At 40.5% G+C, this 19556-nt stretch overlaps 1 protein-coding gene across 3 annotated transcripts in view; it reads right to left on the bottom strand.

The window, feature by feature from the left end:
• EHHADH (enoyl-CoA hydratase and 3-hydroxyacyl CoA dehydrogenase) overlaps positions 1-18443 on the bottom strand; it is a gene marked incomplete at its 3' end in the record, with an annotated part of 45470 nt that extends 27027 nt beyond the window's left edge. Inside the window, exons 1-4 of one of the 3 annotated variants that reach the window (XM_081086232.1) lie at positions 18212-18344; positions 14079-14182; positions 5025-5197; positions 2967-3078 (exon numbers count right to left, since the gene is read on the bottom strand). In XM_081086232.1, the coding sequence (XP_080942358.1) occupies positions 2967-3078; positions 5025-5197; positions 14079-14182; positions 18212-18285 (463 nt within the window). In that variant the 5' untranslated portion in view covers positions 18286-18344. Of the gene's footprint in view, positions 1-2962; positions 3079-5024; positions 5198-14078; positions 14183-18211 lie in introns of all 3 variants that reach the window. The other 2 variants (XM_081086233.1, XM_081086234.1) reach the window with 2 other exon arrangements.
• Between the last annotated feature and the right edge of the window lie 1113 nt (positions 18444-19556).

Below are 19556 nucleotides of genomic sequence, written 5' to 3' on the forward strand. Positions count from 1 at the left end.
TGGCAGTTAATTTGCATATCGCCCTGATTAGCCAATGGGAAGGGTAGCAGTCGTACGCTAATTACCATGTTTCTCTTTTATTAGATAGGACTAGAGGCCCGGTGCACAAAAATTTGTGCACTTGGGGGGGGTTCCTCAGCCTGGCCTGTACCCTCTTGCAGTCTGGGATCCCTCGGGGGATGACCACCTGCTGGCTTAGGCCTGCTCCTCGGGGGATTAGGCCTAAGCTGGCAATCAGACTTCCCTCTGGCAGCCCGGCAGCCCTCGGGGGATGTCAACTTGCAAGCGGGGAGCAGATCTAAGCTGCAGTCGGACATCCTTAACGCTGCTAAGGAGGCAGGAGAGGCTCCCACCACCACCACTGTACTGGCAGCCATCAGCCTGGCTTGTGGCTGAGCAGAGCTCCTCCATGTGGGAACTCACTGACCACAAGAGGGCAGCTCCTGCATTGAGCGTCTCCCCCCTGGTGGTCAGTGTGTGTCTTAGTGACCAGTCATTTCCAGTCTTTCTGCTGTTAGGGTCAGTTTGCATATTGCCCTTTTACTATATAGGATAGAGGCCTGGTGCACGGGTGGGGACCGGCTGGTTTGCCCTGAAGGGTGTCCCGGATCAGGGTGGGGGTTCCTCTTGGGTGCCTGGCCAGCTTGGGTGAGGGGCTGATGGCTGTTTTCAGACTGGCCACACCCCCTTCAGGGTGGGTGTGTCCACTGGGGTGCCTGGCCAGTCTGGGTGAGGGGCTGAGGGCCATTTTCAGGCTGGCCAAGCCGGCGACTGAAGCTCCCAGCCTCTCCTTTTTTTCTTTTTTTTTTATTCTGGGATTTATGTACCTTCTATAATTGAAACTTTGTTGCCGCTCCAGCTCCCAGGCCACGGCCTGCTGAAAGCAGGCATCTGGGGTTTGTTTATCTATAATTGCAACTTTGTTGCTTAGAGTGGAGCTCAGAGCCCATCCGCAGCAGGGAGGAAGCTTGGCTTCCTCCATCACTGGAGCAAGCAAGCCTCCTGCTCGCTTTAGCTGCGTGGCTGCCAGCCACCATCTTGGTTGGGTTAATTTGCATATCCCATTAGCCAATGGGAAGCATAGTGGAGTTATGGTCAATTACCATGTTTGTCTATTATTAGATTAGATAGTAACTGTCATTCTTTTCTCCATATAATCTCCATGAAGGCAGAAATATTTGTTGCATTGATTCACTGCTACAGGCTTAATGCCTAGAACAAGGCCTACCATATGAGAGAAGATTAATAATAGTTGCTGGATGAATGAATAAAATGTAACTTGTATAAGGCATATTGTTTGACTGTAGTAAAACTGGTGTTCAAACTCAGGTCTTTGATTCTAAAGCATCTTCTTGAAGTCTATTATCAATATCCTCATCTTATTTTTTATTGCCCCTCATCTTATTTTTACTAAAATCTCCTCTTAACTAAGAAGACAGATAGGACAATAATAATATATAGCTGAAACTTATGAAGTCATTACCATGTCTAGGACTGTTCTAAGCACATTGTATTAATTTATCTTTACCACACTGTAAGGATGGCAGATACTATTATTACCCACATTAATAAGAAAACTATGGCACAAAAAGGCAAAGTGACTGACCCAAGGTCTCATAATTATTTATACCTGTTTAGAGTAAATAGTTGTATATTTCTTTCTTCCAACCTTATCTCAACTGAAAATATCTTTATTCATCTTATAGTATTGTGTAAATTTAGGGTCTCTAAATGTTTTCCAGTGTTTCAATATTTACATTCCCTATTAAAAGAGAACAAGTTTATAGTTAATACTTGGGAAATGAAAAATTCAGTCATTTCCACACTAAAACTTGAAATCTTCCCTGGAAAATGCTGGTTTTAGTTCCAGTTTATAATACAATTTATAAATTAGATCTGAATATAATATACCCTATGTGAACAAAAGTGTCTATGAGTAGACACTGAAACTATAATAAAACCCTCATTGCCCTAGCTGGTTTGGTTCAGTGGATAGAGCATCAGCCTGTGGATTGAAGGGTCACAGGTTTGACTCTGGTCAAGGGCACCTGCCAAGGTAGTGGGCTCAATCCCAGTAGGGGGTGTGCAAGAGGCAGCCAATCAATGATTCTCTCTCAGCAATGATGTTTCTAGCGCTCTCTCTCTCTCTCTCTCTCTCTCTCTCTCTCTCTCTCTCTCTCTTCCTTCCTCTCTGAAATCAATAAAAAATGTATATTGTTTTTTAAAAAAACCCTCATTGAGTGGATTAAAAAAACTGTGGTACATCTACACAATGGAATACTACACTGCTGTAAAAAAGAAAGAACTCTTACCATTCGGAACAGCATGGACGGACCTGGAGAGCATTATGCTAAGTGAACTAAGCCAGTTGAAGAAAGATATCACATGATCTCACTCATTTGTGGAATATAGTGAACAACATAAATTGATGAACAAAAACAGATCCAGAGACAGAGAAGCATCAACAGGCCATCAAACCTCAGAGGGAAGGTAGGGGATAGTGGGGGTAAGGGGGAGAGATCAAACAAAGGACTTGTATGCATGCATATAAGCATAACCAATGGACAGAAACAACAGGGGGTGAAGGCATGTGTTGGGGGCGGGGGGGGGGGGAGCAGCCAGGGAGAGATCAATGGGGGGAAAAGGAGACATATGTAATACTTTCAATAATAAAGAATTCTTTTTAAAAAAGAAAGAGAACATAACCATGAAAAAAAACCCTCAATGTGATTAGCAGTTTGTATATATTTAATTTAGAAGACACATTTGATCTTCAAGGTAACATTTGAGAAGCTGTCAGAGAAGGTATTCTTTCCATTTTATAGGTGAGAACATTGACAGTTAAAAAAAGTTGAAGTATCCTCTTAAGATCACATAGGTATGGAATGGTGAAGCCAAGATTTTTCTAAATCCTATTCCAGTTCCCCATATTGACCTACACAAGTGCTGGCAGGGTTTATACTGACCTGAGGTAATTAAATCAAGGGCAGCAGGAACTCCAATGAGCCTGGGGAGAAGCTGGGATCCTCTTGCACCAGGAAGAAGTCCTAATTTGACTTCTGGGAAGCCAACTTGAGCCTATCAAAGTTTAAAGGCATGACGGTCAATTGAATGAGATGACATAGAGGGTAAAAATGAGCATTCCCCTGGATTTACCAAACTCTCAAAAACATTGTTTCATAGAATTCAGCAAGAGTTGCTACAAGGCAAATTACTGCATACCCTCTCATTTAATTTAATTAACAGCATAAGTCCCCTAAGTCTTTATGCTGAAACACATCCTTAGCATCTTACACATTTTTTTTCTGACTCTATTATGACCTGTCTTGGTCAACAAAAATAATAGTCTCCAGAAACAGCTTTATAGAGTCCTGAAAGATCCAATCAGCCAATAAAATAAAAAGACGTCCACAGAATGGGAGAGAACCTTTTTAAATTGTATATCTAGTCTCTATAAAGAAGTTTTACAACTCAATGATAAAAAGACAAATAATCCAATTAAAAATGGGCAAAGGATCTAAATAGACATTCTCAAAAAAAAGAGCTACAGTTGGGCCACGAAACATTAGAAAAGATGCTTAATGTCATGAGCCATCAGGGAAATACAAATCAAAACTACAACAAGATACCACTTTACACCCACTAGGATGGCTACAATAAAAACGATAGACAATAATAAGTGTAAGAGAGGATGTGGAGAATACAAAACCCTCATACACTGCTGGTGAGAATGGAAAAATGGTGCAGCCACTTTGGAAAACAACTTGCCAGTTTCTCAAGAGTTAAACACAGAGTTACCATGTGACCCAGCAATTCCGTTCCTGGGTATATACCCAAGAGAAATGAAAGCATGTCCACAGAAAAACTTGCACACAAATTTCCATAGTGCTCATTAAGGCTAAGAAAGTAGGAAAACCCAAATGTCTATCAACTGATGAATGAATAAACAAAATGTGGCATATGCATACAAGGGAATATTGTTCAGCCACAGAAAGGAATAAGTACTGGTACAGGCTACAACATGAGTGAACCTTGAAAACATTAGGCTAAGTGAAAGAAGACAGTCATAAAAGACAACATATTGTATAACCCATTTATATTAAATGTCTGGAATAGGTTAATCCATAAAGACAGAAAGTAAATTTGTGGTTGCTTAGGGCTGGGGGAGAAGGAAGATGGAGGATTACTCCTAAATGAAGTTTCTTTTTATGGTAATGAAATGTTCTAAAATCAGCTTGGGGCCCCGTCTGGTTTGGCTCAGTGGATAGAGCATCGGCCTGTGGACTGAAGGGTCCCGGGTTTGATTCTGGTCAAGGGCACGTGCCTTGGTTGCAGACTCCTCCCCGGCCCAGGCCCTGGTCCGGGCGCATACAGGAGGCAACCAATCGACGTGTTTCTCTCACATCACTGTTTCTCTCTGTCTTTCCCTCTCTCTTCCACTCTTTCTAAAAATCAATGGAAAAATTTCCTCGGGTGAGGATTATAAATAAATAAATAAATAAATAAATAAATAAATAAATAAATAAAATAAACTTTGGTAATGGTTGCACAACTCTATGAATATAGTAATATACCATTGGATTGCACACTTTAAACAAGTAAATTTAAAAGGAGGAGGAGGAGGAGGAGATGAGGGAGGAGGAGGAGAAGAAAGAGGAGGACGAAGAAGAGGAGGAAGAGAAAGAGGAGGAGGAGGGAGAGGAGAAGGAGGAGAATAGAGTCAGCAACCTCAATACTGTTAAGAGGGTGAGCTTCAGTCCTTATCATATGCCACTTCTAGCCATTTAAAAGTGGTCAAAGAGCCCTGGCCAGTTGCTCTGTGGTTAGAGTATTTCAAGATTTTAACAACCAGTATCACTGAACTGGTGCACAATAGCTGAGCATCCATGCTAGAAAAGCCTAAGATTTGTCAACCAATAAGCTAACTATTTAAAATGATCACCTTGGATGCTTATAACTAAATTCAGAGCTTGCCCTAAAGAAAAACCCCACATTCCAAGTCCTGCATGGAATCCAGCTGTTACCTCTGCATGGGCAATCCTATAGTGGCAGCCCAGGGCCAGCTCTAGTCCGCCTCCTAAAGCCATGCCTTGGATTGCTGCCACCAGGGGCTTCTCACTTCTCTGCATTTCATCTACTAAATTTCCTAATGTGAACTCAGAAGTAACAGGAGCACTGAAGCCATGGATATCAGCACCTAAGGACACAAAGATAAGGAAAAGAGAGTTGAGAAAGAGGTGGGCTTTGTTACATAACAATAAGGTACCAGATAATTTTTAAGGAATCTCAGACCTCTTTAAAGCCATGAAACACTTAATCTTTTAGGTGGAGACACAGTAAAAGAACAAAAATAGCTGGAAAACGTAGATTGATAGAAAATTCTCAAATCTTTTTAGGAATCCTGTAATCTTCTAAATTCTGTCTCTCCATATGCTAGGTAGCAATTCTACCTTTAGAAAAGTTAAAAAGCTCGAAGAAAGGTGTGCTGAGCCAGTTCAGCCAAGGGTTCCGCAAGCCTGAGGGAGGGCGGCGAAGGATGTAGAAAAGACAAAGAGAATAAGCTGGGTCTAGGTGGATCTTCCTGTGCCTGGCTGAGGCCACAGAGAGAGATCCAGAGGCAAACTGAGCTTTTATTTTAGAGTCAGAGGTAAACAAGGTAGTGGTCACCATAGTTACAATGTTTTTGTGAGTTTCACTTGTTTTGACAGCACTTGTGCACCTCCCATAGCTCATTAGCTACCCAGGTAAGATCTAGGGAGCGTCATAAGGCCGAGCCTAATTATGCTAAGAGGGCTGTGCCCTCTAAGCTGGGACTTCTTTGTGGCTTTGCCAACAGGTCAGTCCAAGGCTTAACCCTATAGCCACACCCCACATCTCACCCTATTTTTATTTTTAAGCTACTATAAAGTAAAACTTAAGCAACAAGAACAAAACTCTGGCTATTAAAACAATTAACAAAACAATGCCATTGCAAAACCCAAACTACAGACATGTTAACATTTTAAAACTTAAACATAAAGCTCTGCCTATTAACAAAACAATGCAAATGTGTTAACATTTTAAAACTAGTAAGAATAACAAAACAATGCCAATGCAACACAGCAAGAAGTGAGACATCAAACCACAGTAACATTTTTCTACTACATGAAAGTTTCTTTTGCTGATTTACTCAGAGTCCTTGGACTTGGCTGCGCAAGACCTTGCAGAAGACTGGCAGCTAACCAACGCTGGCACAGCCAGAAACAGGACTGAGGGAGTAGCTTCCACTTCTTGCTTTTCTACCATCTGCTGGGCCTCAGTTAACTTCTTCAGCTGACCCCATGTTGGCACCTCAGTCCCTTGCGTAGCCTTCCTTTTCTTCTTCTTTTTTTTTTAAAATATATTTTATTGATTTTTTTACAGAGAGGAAGGGAGAGAGATAGAGAGCTAGAAACATCGATGAGAGAGAAACATCGATCAGCTGCCTCCTGCACACTCCACTGGGGATGTGCCCGCAACCCAGGTACATGCCCTTGACCGGAATCGAACCTGGGACCCTTCAGTCCGCAGACCGACGCTCTATCCACTGAGCCAAACCGGTTTCGGCTTCCTTTTCCTCTTTTTTCCGCTTTGCTGTCGTCGGGGAAACTCTCAGTCTTTAAAACGATGGGACAAGGAGCTTCTCTGGGTCCATTGTGGTGACACACGTAATGCTCTGGTACCCAAACTGGCTGCACTGCTCCTTCTGGAAAGATACAAAACACAACCTCTTCCCCACATCATTACTAAATCTGGTAAAACTCTTGGCTGGTTTGTGCATCCTTCCACCGGGCTAAGTCGGCAGAGGCTATTTCACTGGAGGTCCGATGCCTTTCGGCTGCTGTAACACATAACATTCTTCTCCCCCCCCCCTTTTTTTTATTTTTATAGTTGCATTTTAAGAGTAGGATTGGCACTTTCTGCTATTGCCTGAGTCCTGATCTATCAATTGCCAAGGAAGAACTTGGCAATCCTGCACTTCCCGGGGTGGCATGATAAAGGTTTACTGAGCCGGGTGGAAAGGCTGCAGTGGGGTTAAGGATAAGGCCCCTACTGTTTGGTGGGGCCGGGGCTGGCTCCGCTTGAAGTTTCCCTGCCTAGGGGGCATTGGTTGTCACAGTTAAAGCAGCCCCCTTTCTTTTTCCGCTGACCAGCGAGTAACATCTTCTTTAATGCAGCAGCTAATACTATTCCCCAAATGTAGGCTGGTCCAATGTCAGCACAAACATGAATATAATCTATAATAATAAAAGCATAATATGCTAATTTGACCAGATGTCCTTCCGGACGAAGCTGGGGCTGCAAGGGAAGCTCGGGTCCTGGGTGCCCGAGGGAAGCTGGTGCTGGCAGCCGGGGGAAGGAAGGCCTACTCTTGCATGAATTTTGTGTATTGGGCCTCTAGTACTTCCATACTAAGTAGTCTCCAGGTGAGAGACAAATCTTCGCAACAATACTGAAAGCAGACAGAGGAATTTTCCCTGGACCTTCTACTATATGATGATCTCTAAGTTGTTTTCCTACCTTCTCCCATGCCTCTACATTTACCTTTCCTTCCTTAAGAAACTATGGGCAGGTTTTACTTACAAAAATCCAACAAATCGAAAAGCTGTTGATACCTCACAGAATAGCCCTGTGCTTAAGCATGGATACATATAAACTCTTTTCCTGCGATCCTGAATTTCCCATGTTTTACACCTAGTTATATCACTAAACTTCGCTCCTTACCTTCCTTTTTGTCTTCTGCACGTGCTTCACTGGAGCATCCTTTCCCTGACAACTACAGTTCCCCTAAACTCGGGCCCCGCGTTGGACATCACTTGTGCCCTGCCAGCACAGCCAAGGGTTTGGTGAGCCTGAGGGGTGGCAGTGAAGGATGTAGAAAAGATAAGCAGAGAGAATAAGCTGGGTCTAGGTCAGTGATGGCGAACCTTTTGAGCTCAGCGTGTCTCAGCATTTTGAAAAACCCTAACTTAACTCTGGTGCCGTGTCACATATAGAAATTTTTTGATATTTGTAACCATAGTAAAACAAAGGTTTATATTTTTGATATTTATTTTATATATTTAAATGCCATTTAACAAAGAAAAATCAACCAAAAAAATGAGTTCACGTGTCACTTCTGACATGCGTGTCATAGGTTCGCCATCACTGGTCTAGGTGGATCTTCTTGTGCCTGGCTGAGGCCACAGAGAGAGATCCAGACAGCGAGCTGAGCCTTTATTTCATAGTCAGAGGTAAACAAGGTAGTGGTCACCGTAGTTACAATGTTCTTGTGAGTTTCACTTGTTTTGTCAGCACTTGCTGCACCTCCCACAGCCCATTAGCTACCCAGATAAGATCTAGGGAGCATCATAAGGTCAAACCTAATTATGCTTAGAGGGCTGTGCCCTCTGAGCTGGGACTTGTTTGTGGCTTTGCCAACAGGTCAGTCCGAGGCTTAACCCTATAGCCACCCTCTACAGAAAGGGAATAGAGATTCTCCTACAACGAGCATTATTCTGAGACTGAGTCATTCCCTTCCATTTTTTGCATGATACTGCTCACTAATCCCATTCACAGCAATTTTAAGCCATTTCTTTGTTACAGGCATGAGTTATTACAATAGAAAGTCTCAGGGTAAAATGCATACATATTTGTGAGTGATACATTAATCAACCAGCTTAGAATTATGTTTCTGTTGTAGATTTTTTATTATCAATAACAGTAACAACATTTATTGCTTTTTCTAATTATAAAAATAACATACATTATGGACAATTTGAAAAATACACAAAATTATAAAGAACCTAAAGATCACCCCAAATATCACCACAGATATAAAAATGAAATATCTGGTGAATTCTTAGGGTTTTTTCCCAATGCACATATATAAATAGCTTTGGGATCTTGAGTAAGTTACTTAGCCTTTGTCTCAATTCCTACTTAAATGACTGATGTGAGAATTAAATGGAAGTTCACTATAATATGTATTTTTTTATATTTTCCTTTTTTTTTCACATAAAGGTATACATAGTGAGCTCTTTCCCCATAACATTGAGTATTCTTTGAAAACATTAAGCTTGATACAAGTTAATTTCATATTCAGCCTATTTGTCTTTCTTTTTCATTTTTCTACCTGCTCCTCATCTAATATCAATTCAGGGATCATGCTCCTTTTCACTAACCCACCATATTTCATCATATTTCTAGTATTATCATTATTATTTAGATTTCTTTGTTTCTAGAGAAACAAGAGGAATTTCAAGTGAATCTCAAGCCTATCATGCCTATAACTTTAGATTTAAATGGTTTTTCATGTAATAATAGCAATTAATATTTACTGGATAAATACATCAGGCATAATCGTGTAATTTTCTTAACACCTACATTGAGTAGCATGACAATCCCCATTATACAGGTAAGGAAGTTAAGGCTTTGAGAGGTTAAGTGACTAGTTCAAACATATAACTAGTAATTGGTAAGTCTCAGGGTAAAATGCATATACATTTGTGAGTTATACATTAATCAACCAGCTAAGGATTTGAACTCAGGCAATTTGACCACAGCCCACATTCTTAAAAGTTATACCTTCTTCTACTTGCTACACAAGGTTAGTATTATTATTATCCTAATTGTAGAGAAATCAAGGCACAGAGAAGAGTATAGTGATTTCACTTTTTAACTATCTCTGGCATATAAAAATGCAATTGATTTTAAACCCAGCAAAACTGCTAAATTCTCTTATTAATACTAATAATTTTCTGATATCTTTAATTTTTCTACAAACACTATCATATCGATCATCTGGATAATAAAATTTGTTTCCTCCTTTCCAATCCTGATACCTCTTATTTCTTTTTTACTGGGCTGGCCAGGGCTAGAACACAATGTCAAATCAAACACAAATGGGGATTGCAGCCAGCCTTGTCTTGTGCTTTTCTCATAAGGAAACTTGCCAAGTTATCATTTGGTTTGAGGTTTGCTGTAGGTTTCTAAAAGTGAATATTTTAGCTTAAGACATATCGTTTCTGTACCTAGTTTACTAAGAATTTTTATCTTTAATGCATGTCAAATGTTATCAAATGCTTTTTCTGCATCTATTGAAACACCCATGATTGTTTCTCCTTTAATCTTTTTAATAAGCTGAAACTACATTAATTTTCTAAGGTCTAACCAATCTGGTAGTACTAGGATAAAAGTGATATATTACATTTTTATATATGTTAGATTCAATTTTATAATATACTATTTACGATTTTTGTATCTGTATTTATGAATTAAATTGGCCTATAATTTTGCTTTTCATATTGTCCTTGACAGGTGTTGGTATCAAGGTTATGCTAGCCTCAAAACATGAGTTGGGAAGTGTACTGGGTTGAATGATGTTTCCCGAACAAGTGAATGTGACCTGTTTTGGGAAATAGAGTCTTTCCAAATGAGGTCATAGTGGATTAGGGTGGATTTATCTAGGATCAGGAAAATTTGGATGCAGGGGAGAAAGCCACAGGAAAACAGAGGTAGAAAGGGGAGTGATGCAGAAACAGGCCAAGGGCAACCAAGAATTGTTAGCAACCGAAAGGAGCCAGAGAGGCAAGGAAGGATTCTTCCCAAGAACCTTCATGGAAGAATGGCCTTGCAGATAGATATCTGTACTTGAACCTGAGACCTCCCCCAAGATTTCCACCTGCAATAATTGAATAAATACGCTCAGGACAAAGGATCCAAGGCACACTCTCCCTCCAAGGAGCATGTCCAGGCCATTCCCCCACTGGCATGTATCTCCCAACCTCTAGGGGACCCCATGAGACTTGCAACCAGGGGAGCAATGGGCAGCAGCATCTCGTCTCGTCCTGGGCTAACCCCCTTAACTTGCCTACAAGGCCCCCTTTTCTCTGACTTCCCAGTGAGCTTAGGCAGCCCGGCCATTCATATTCTCTCTCTCTCTCTCTCTCTCTCTCTCTCTCTCTCGACTGGCCTGCCAATTGTTTGGAGTATATCTTCCATTAACTCCACTTCACTTTCCTTTCATTTTCATTGACCTTAAAATCTTTTCTGTATCAACGAAAAGTACCGAGGTCCCAACCACTAACCCCAATCTATTTGAGTTTTCTATTTCTTCCTTAGTCAATTCTGGTGGGCTCCATAGTCTTCTATTTGTTCATAATGTCTTCATTATCTTTGCTACACAGTATCTGCAGTAATAACACTTTGGTAATTTCTTATATACATTGTTTTACTGTCATATTTTTTGCCTCTTCTTGATCAACTTCTCCAGAGGTTTGTCAATTTTATTAATCTTTCAAAGAACTAACTTCTGACATTGTTGATCTTCTTGATTCACATTTGTTTGCTATCTCATTAATTTCTTCTCTTTATTATTTCCTTCCTTCTACTTCATTTGGATCTATTTTATTGCTTGCTTGTTTTGTTAGTTCCTTGATACAGATGCTTAGCTCATTACATTTGTCTTTTTTCTTTCCTGAATTATATAAGGCTATAAAATTTCTGCTAAGTTTTGCTTTAGCTGTATTTGTTGTTATATATGTTGTGTTTTCCTTATCATTCAGTTCAAAATATTTTCTAAATTCTATTATGATATCTGCTTTGACTCAGAGATCAATTTCATTTCTAAACATGAGAATTTCCAGTTATATATTTGTTATTGATGCTTAGTTTAATTGCATTGTTGTCAGAGAACCTATTCTAAGTGAAAATTTATTGAGACTAGCTTTCATGTTCCAATAGCTAGTCAATTTTTGTAAATGTTGAAGATTTTAGAAAAATGTATTATTTTGCAATTATTGGGTACATTGCTCTATATAAATCCACTAAGTCAAATCGTACAATTCTTAATGCTTTTCTAGAAGAATATTTTTCTGCCCTAAACTTGAACTACATTCTCTCTCTTATAAAGGGTGTCCCAAAATTCACGCAAGAAGTAATTTTGATAGAAAACACAAGTTTAACATAAGACACTGGGGCGTAGGGGAGGCTGGGGGACTGTCTAGGGCGGGGTGATAAAATGGACACATATGTAATACCCTTTGTAATACTTTAAGCAATTAAAAAAAAATTTACAATTTTTAATTATAAACCTGTGTTTTCTATCAAAAAAAAAAAAAAAAAGAAAACACAAGTTTATAATTAAAAATTGTAAATTTTTTTATTGATTCATAAAGTATACAGTATAGGGTTATGTATGGAATAGCATATCGGGTAAATGGCCTCCACAGCTTTGCTGGCACATACGCACTCTTTTGTTATTGCCTGAGCAGCCGCATTTTCGAAGAAGAATGGTCTGATGATGCCTCCAGCCCAAAATCCACACCAAACAGTGACATGTTGTGGATGCATTTGTTTCTCAACAATCACTCATGGATTTTCTGAACCCCAAATGCGACAATTTTGTCGATTAACCAAGCCATCAAGATGAAAATGAGCCTCATCAAAATTCAGCCACATTTATGCAAAACGGTCATGGAAAATTTCAACAAAAGAGTGCGTATGTGCCAGCAAAGCTGTAGAGGCCATTTACCCGATATGCTATTCCATATATAACCCTATACTGTATACTTTACGAATCAATAAAAAATTTAAAATTTTTAATTATAGACCTGTGTTTTCTATCAAAATTACTTCTTGCGTGAATTTTGGAACACCCTTTATTTCCTTACTGACAAAGAAATATCAAGTTCCCCATAATTCTGATCCTTTTCTCCATGTCATAAGTTTTCAAAGAGTTGAATAAGCTATTTAATAGCTGGTTTATGTCTATCATATTATTTTAATCTCTCTCAGGTTCAGCATTCTCAGCTATAAATAGAGATTATATTATTTATTGAGGATTAAAATATAGTAAGTGAAAAATACTATTTTCATTATTAGTAAATAACCTACATAGTCCTGGTACATAGCAGGCAAGATAAATGATAATTATTATGGGTATCATATTTATATTTATCTGTTGTCATAATTCCAATATATGTTTCTTCTCAGGCTACCATTAACATACTAGTATATTAAATTCCTCTAGCTACAGTAAGATTACATAAACCCTCCTATTCATGTGACTTTGTCAAAGGGTATAATATATTCATTTGGGAAAAGAGGACAGATGTCACAAATTATCACTGAATCACCATTTCAGATACTTTTGCCATATTTTTTGTCAACACTTTTGGATCTTTAAGGAATAACCCAGTGAAAAGTGTCATGATCACCAAGATAGGTGATTAGCAGAAGAAAAATGAATTTCATTTCAAGACTGTGTGAAATAAAAAATAACATTTATTAAACATCTACATGTAGGCTCTGCACTAACGGCTTCCAGAAATGTTATCTCACTTAATCTCACAAAAACCTATCAAGATAGATATTATTGTATCTAATTTAAAAATAGAGAGATTGATGCCCCAGTTGGTTTGGCTCAGTGGATAGAGTGTCGGCCTGCGGACTGAAGGGTTACAGATTCGATTCTGCCAAGGGCATATGCCCGGGTTTCGGGCTCGATCCCCAGTAGGGGGCATGCAGGAGGCAGCTGATCCATGATTCTCTCTCATCATGGATATTTCTATCTCTCTCTTCATCTACTCTCCCTTCTTCTCTGAAATCAATAAAAATATATTTTTTAAAAACTACTTAAAAATAGAGAGATTGATTTATTTTTTAAATAAATTTATTGGAGTGGCATTGGTTAATAAAATTATATAGGTTTCAAGTGTACAATTCCATAATATAATTGAAAGTCAGAAGATTAAAGGAATTTGCTCAAATTCACATAGGGTGAAGATACATAGAGCAGGTATATACCAGCAGGTATATACAAACAGGTATTACAGCTATCAAGTCTACAACTAAATATCTTACAAAGGTCCAATCCAACATAAAAGAGAATAAAGTCAAACTCTTCTCTAGGTCTCTCTTGTAATTCCACAGTCTCTTTCTCTACAGTTTCTCATTCCCACTCAAGTCTCCCATATCCATTACCCACACTAGGGTATTACCCATAAGGACAGCTTATGCAGTATCAATCTGAGGCTGCATTCCAGAGATAACAGGAGAGGGTTAGGTACTGGTGGTACCTGCAGAGAAGTTGCCATCTGCTCCACAAATCACAATGGCTTTTACTGTAGGGTCTGTTATAGCTTTCTGTAGTCCCTCTTTTAATCCGTTGAAGACAGCTATGCTAAAAGGAAAAAAAAATGAAAGCATTAGTCAGAAATAAATTTCTACCACCTCAGAGATTTTCCATTTCCTAACAATGAAAAATTAAACACATACACAATGGATAAAAACTCTAGTTTTTATAGTGAATTGAGCACTGAACTTTTAAAAATAGCATTTTTCTGCACTCTGCTATAACTTTGGACACTTAGAATCGGCACTAATCAATTTAAAAATACTATTGTACATCTTCTAGATACAGTGAAAGGTGTTTGTAACACCCCAGGGAGAACCACATACACAGCAAAAGATCACACTAAGATGAGTGCTGTAATAGATACAAAGAAAGTGTGTGAAAGTTCAGAGGGGAGTTTCAATTTGTCATAATGGCAAAATATAAGAAACCTGAAATACTCTAAAAGAAACAGATGTGGCAGAGGCTGCAAGTTACCTTAAATATCCCTACCTCCCCACCTTCTTCAAAGCAGTAGAAAACATATGGTTTTTAGCTGAAAACATAGCTGCCCAACATCAAGACTACATTTCCCAGCCTGTTATACAGTAAGGTTAGCCCAAGGCGTTAAGTTGTGACCAATGGGATAGAAGCAGATTTGGCATATGCAATTTTCTAGAAGAGTCCTAAAGGACCAGGTATACTTTTTCTTTTTTCCTCCCTACTCTTAGCAGGAATGAAAAGGAGATGGTTAGATCAGGAGCAGCCTGTATGGACTAAGAGGTGGGACCATATATTGAAGATGGCAGGGCAAAGAGAAAGAGAATTGGGGTCCCCAATTGTGGAGCAGCCGTACCATTCCAGGACACTGCTATGAGAGAAATCAACTTTTTCTTGTTTAATCCACGACTTTGAGTTTTCTGTCACTGACAGTCAAACCTAATCCTCAACATCAATTTAGCAGGTAAAGGCAAGGTCAGGGAAAGAAAGGACGTGTAGTAGATTTTGTCAAGTTTCAGTTGATGAGGGAGTCATCAACAGAGAAGATGGTTAAAGCCGTGATTAAATGCCTGCCAACAAGAAAGAAAAGAGAAGTGAGGGTAGATCTTCTGGACACACCCTCTTTAAGAAGTGGGAGAGGCTCCGCAGAGTGACTCAGTACTAAGGAAGCCCAAAGTCACAAAGGCCAAGAGAAAAGAATTATGTCAAGAAGCAGGGAATCAATTAGTGCCAAAGGATGGTGAAGGAGGAGAACCTAGAAAAAGTGGTGAGGAATTGCTTCGAGGAAGAATAATAGAACCAGAGTCTAATCTGTTTTGCCATGGAATTCTGAGTAGTCTGGGTGAAATGTCTGTTCTTGAGCATACAGGGTGAAAAATATGAATACAAAATGAAAAACAATCATAACTTCTCAAAAAGCCAGATGGTTCAGACCAGCAACTCTGAGTTAAAACCTCAGGGAATAAAGCAAATAAGATAATTCCCTAATTACTTTTCATTTAACAAAACCTCTTTCTTTTGATGGTTAATTAGACACCAAATCTGCTAAGAAAAACAGATTCTGAACCATCCATAGTATTGAGAAGTCCAAAAGGCACCCATTTCCTTCTGGGTAAACGATGGCTGCAAAATTAGCCCAAATGAACTTAATCAGTGCCACTGAGAAGAGGCTGGCTTTTCCCATGTCACTCAACCCCTGCTCTTTTATTTCTAATGTTCTTGTCAATTTTGCAGAAATCAAACACAGGAGAGAAAAGAAACTGGAAATGGCTGTCACAGATACAGCTTTACCAGCGTCAAGCCAAGTGACAGGGACCACGGCCAGTAGCAACGTCAAGGTTCCAGAGATTAAGGAATTATTTTCTCCCCTTACTACTGTCAGGGATGGAAAAATGGAGTCTAGAGTAAAGATAACTTTTCAGAGTGCTGACCAAAACGTTTTAGCTTCTGTGACTATAGGAGGTCTTTTTAGTGAATTTTCTTTTTAAATCCAAATGTCATCGAGTGAAGTTTGTGGCTTGTGACGAGCACTCTTTTTAAAACAAAGAAATAGAAGAGAAAATAGAATATATCAAGCTATATGACAAGTAAGGATAAGTTTTATTTCATGAAACTTTGTGTTCAGTTCTGTATTTGTATGTCTTAGGTTGCAATGTAAAACATGGGGTTTCTTACTGAGTGAATTATAGTAAAAAAAAAAAAGTGTGTTGGGAGACAGGCCTAGTGATCAGACTAATTTGTAAAGAGGGTTGGCATTCATCTGAATTGAAGAAAACAGCTGGCTAAATTAGCAAAGAAGGATTTAAACTATTTGTTTGGGCCAAAATAATATTAAAATAAGAATCTCTCTGTGGGCAAGAAAGAGATAATTTTCCACATAAAATTAGAAATAGGAAGGAAGGAAGGAAGGAGGGAAGGAAGGAAGGAAGGAAGGAGAAAAATACAAAGCAAAAGAAGAAAAATTGGGAACCTTTCTGGATGAACATTCCAGAATATACACTCTACTTAAAACAGAACTTCAGATGCAGATAGAAAGAAAAAAAAAGTAAGAAAGTATTTATTCCCAAGAGGGGGAAATCTCCATGGAGTTGAAATGATTCCTGAACAGCAGGGCCTGTTGGTAGGGGTTGTAACAGGCTTCTGATGAATAGAAACAATGATAATTAACCTCTGTTAAATGCCAATTTATAACCTCCGGCACATTTCAACGTCACAACAACTTTATGAGGTAGACGCTAACATTTCTCCTGCAAAGTGGGTGACAGTGGATTAAATACATTAAACATTAAAAATAGTTACAGGAAAATATTCCTAGCTATGGGTATTAGACTGTGGAACTTTCCCCCTCAGATTCCTGATGGGCATGGTTTCCCATTCGGAGCAGAGGTTGAGGTAGGCAGTTCTAATATCTAATAATTCTAATCAGAATACAGACAAGTCCAAAACATATATGTAATCATATTGCTGATGTGTTTCTTCATCAAAATCAAAATAATGAATCTTTTGCTTTCTTCTGAGAATGGCAAGTAAGTGAACACGTCATCCTTGTGTGGTTTTACTCCTGCAATTCTTTTGTTTTATTAAATGCAATTATTCATGTTAAAAATAAGAATAAATATTAATACTAATGATAAAATCAAATCTGATGACAGGATAAAAATTCAGTTAAAATTAGCAGGTCTCCTCATCTCAGTCCCTTTTTGCTCCAGCAGCATGTGATGAGAATTTAAACAAAGGTCTTTCTCTCTATACTTTATAGAGTCATTTAAATGATAACTTCTGCTAATCCTGTTCCCTGTGGAGGGGTGTCTTTTGTCTTTTTCCTAGGGCCGATCACTATACTCTTTTCAGAGATATGGAAGAATCAAATCTATAAAATAACTTCATTAATTTTCATAAAAGCGCATTAATCTCACTTTTCAAAGTAATGCAGACAGCACTGCACAAATCTGGGTTACAAAGTTTAACCGAAAAGGTACTCGTGATGGAATGAAAGAGGATAAAGTGCACAGTTTTTCAGAAAATGCTACTTAGGCTTACGCTGACATGCACCTTCTGGTAAAGCGCTAAGGACTGGAGGTTTAGAACCTATCAGGAGACATGTGCATTTCTGGGCCAGGGCGCAACTCTCCTTTCCTCACTGCGTTGGCATTCATAGGGGCCTTTATTTTTGTATGAGGTGAAGCCACATTGCCGGATTCCTAACGCTTTTAGTGGGTGGCCTCGACTGGAGATTGGGAAGTGAGGGATCAAGGTCCAGCCAGCTTTGCAGGAAGACCTTTGGAATAGAAAGCAGGCCTGCGGAGTCAAAGTTGCCGGCAAGGAGGAGCGCGCAGCTCGAAGTTGGCATAGGCAGACGGGTTCCCGTCCAGCTCCCCTACTCCGTAGCCATCTGCCTGCCTCTCAGCCTCGGTTTCCTTCCTTTCCTTCGCAGTGAAACGGGAACGGGAGTTCTCTGCGAAGATTAACCAAGGCAACCTATGTAAAAGGCCCTGGCATACGTCCGGGTTCCATTTGGGTCTTTCTCAGATCAGCCGGGGCGAGTCAGAGCCCGCACCGCAGGCCGAACCCATTCTGGAGGCGACCCGAGCCCGTTACCTGATTGGGTTGAGCGGCGGGTTTCGGAGGCGAATCAGCGCCAGGCAGCTCCGCAGCCGCGAATACTCAGCCATGCTTCCTCCGTGCCAGGGTCGCCGCCGCCTCCCACCGCAGTCAGCGCTTCTTTCCCCGCGCGCCCGGCCCCCGCGAGGAGGGGCGCCCGCTGGGCCAATGCGAGCGCGGCGCCGCCTCCCGCCGCCCGGCGGCTCCCAAGCTACCGACGCCCATCCCCCGTCGCGGCTCTCCCCCCGCTTCCCGAGCCCCAGCCCCAAGCTCTGCAAACGCTCATCCCCTCTTTCTCTGTATTGGCTCCGCTCCCTGCTCCTACCCCCAAGTCCATTGGGGAAGACGATGGAAAATGGGTGGAATTGCCAGCGAGTCGAGGTTTGCCATCCCCTGGCCCACTTGGAGGAGTCAGACACAAGTCATTGCTCATGTCTCCCTAGTTTCCGCTGAACACAGAACTTTCTGCTTTGGGACTACCCACTACCCCTATTCTGCCCCTCGGGCAACCCTCTGTAAAATTTAAAGTTTAAGAGGGCGCTCACTCTCAGGTTCCTGCAAGTGCTGACCCCGCCTTGCTCCTCCACAACACAAGGATCCACGGTTCCCGTCATCTGTCATTTAACCCTCCTGTTTGGTATCCACCTGTGGGACTAGCTAGGTCCACAGGGAGCTGATACCATGCTGATCTTTCTGTTGCTGTCTGTGTAAATAATAAACTGCCTGAGTCTATTCTGGGCTCGTATGGGCGAATCTAAGTGTGGCAAGCCAGTTTAGCAGAAGCTAACATGCTGGTGGTGCTCAGTGGTTAGAGTATGGGGGGCCACTGCACAAAGGGTCAAGAGCTCCATTCCTGGTCAAGGGCATGTACCTGGTTGCTGGTTCTATCCTGGGCCTTTGGGGCATGTGTGGGAGGCAACGAATGGATGCGTCTCTACCCTGCTTGCCGCCCTCCGTTCCTTGCACTCTCTCTAAAAATTAATGGCCGAGACCGGTTTGGCTCAGTGGATAGAGCGTCGGCCTGCGGACTGAGGGGTCCCGGGTTCGATTCCGGTCAAGGGCATGTACCTGGGTTGCGGGCATATCCCCAGTGGGGGATGTGCAGGAGGCAGCTGGTCGATGGTTCTCTCTCATCGATGTTTCTAACTCTCTATCTCTCTCCCTTCCTCTCTGTAAAAAATCAATAAAATATATTTAAAAAAAAAATAAAAATAAAAATTAATGGGTAAATATCCTCGGGTGAGGATTGACCAAAAAAAAAAAAAAATTGCACAATGTCATGGGCAGTGCCTTTATGTTTACCGTTCACATGTCTTTATGTTTATCTTCAGGAACTGCTTGT

The sequence above is a fragment of the Myotis nattereri genome (assembly GCF_964212035.1).
Source record: "Myotis nattereri genome assembly, chromosome: 3".
NCBI classification, from domain to species: domain Eukaryota; kingdom Metazoa; phylum Chordata; class Mammalia; order Chiroptera; family Vespertilionidae; genus Myotis; species Myotis nattereri.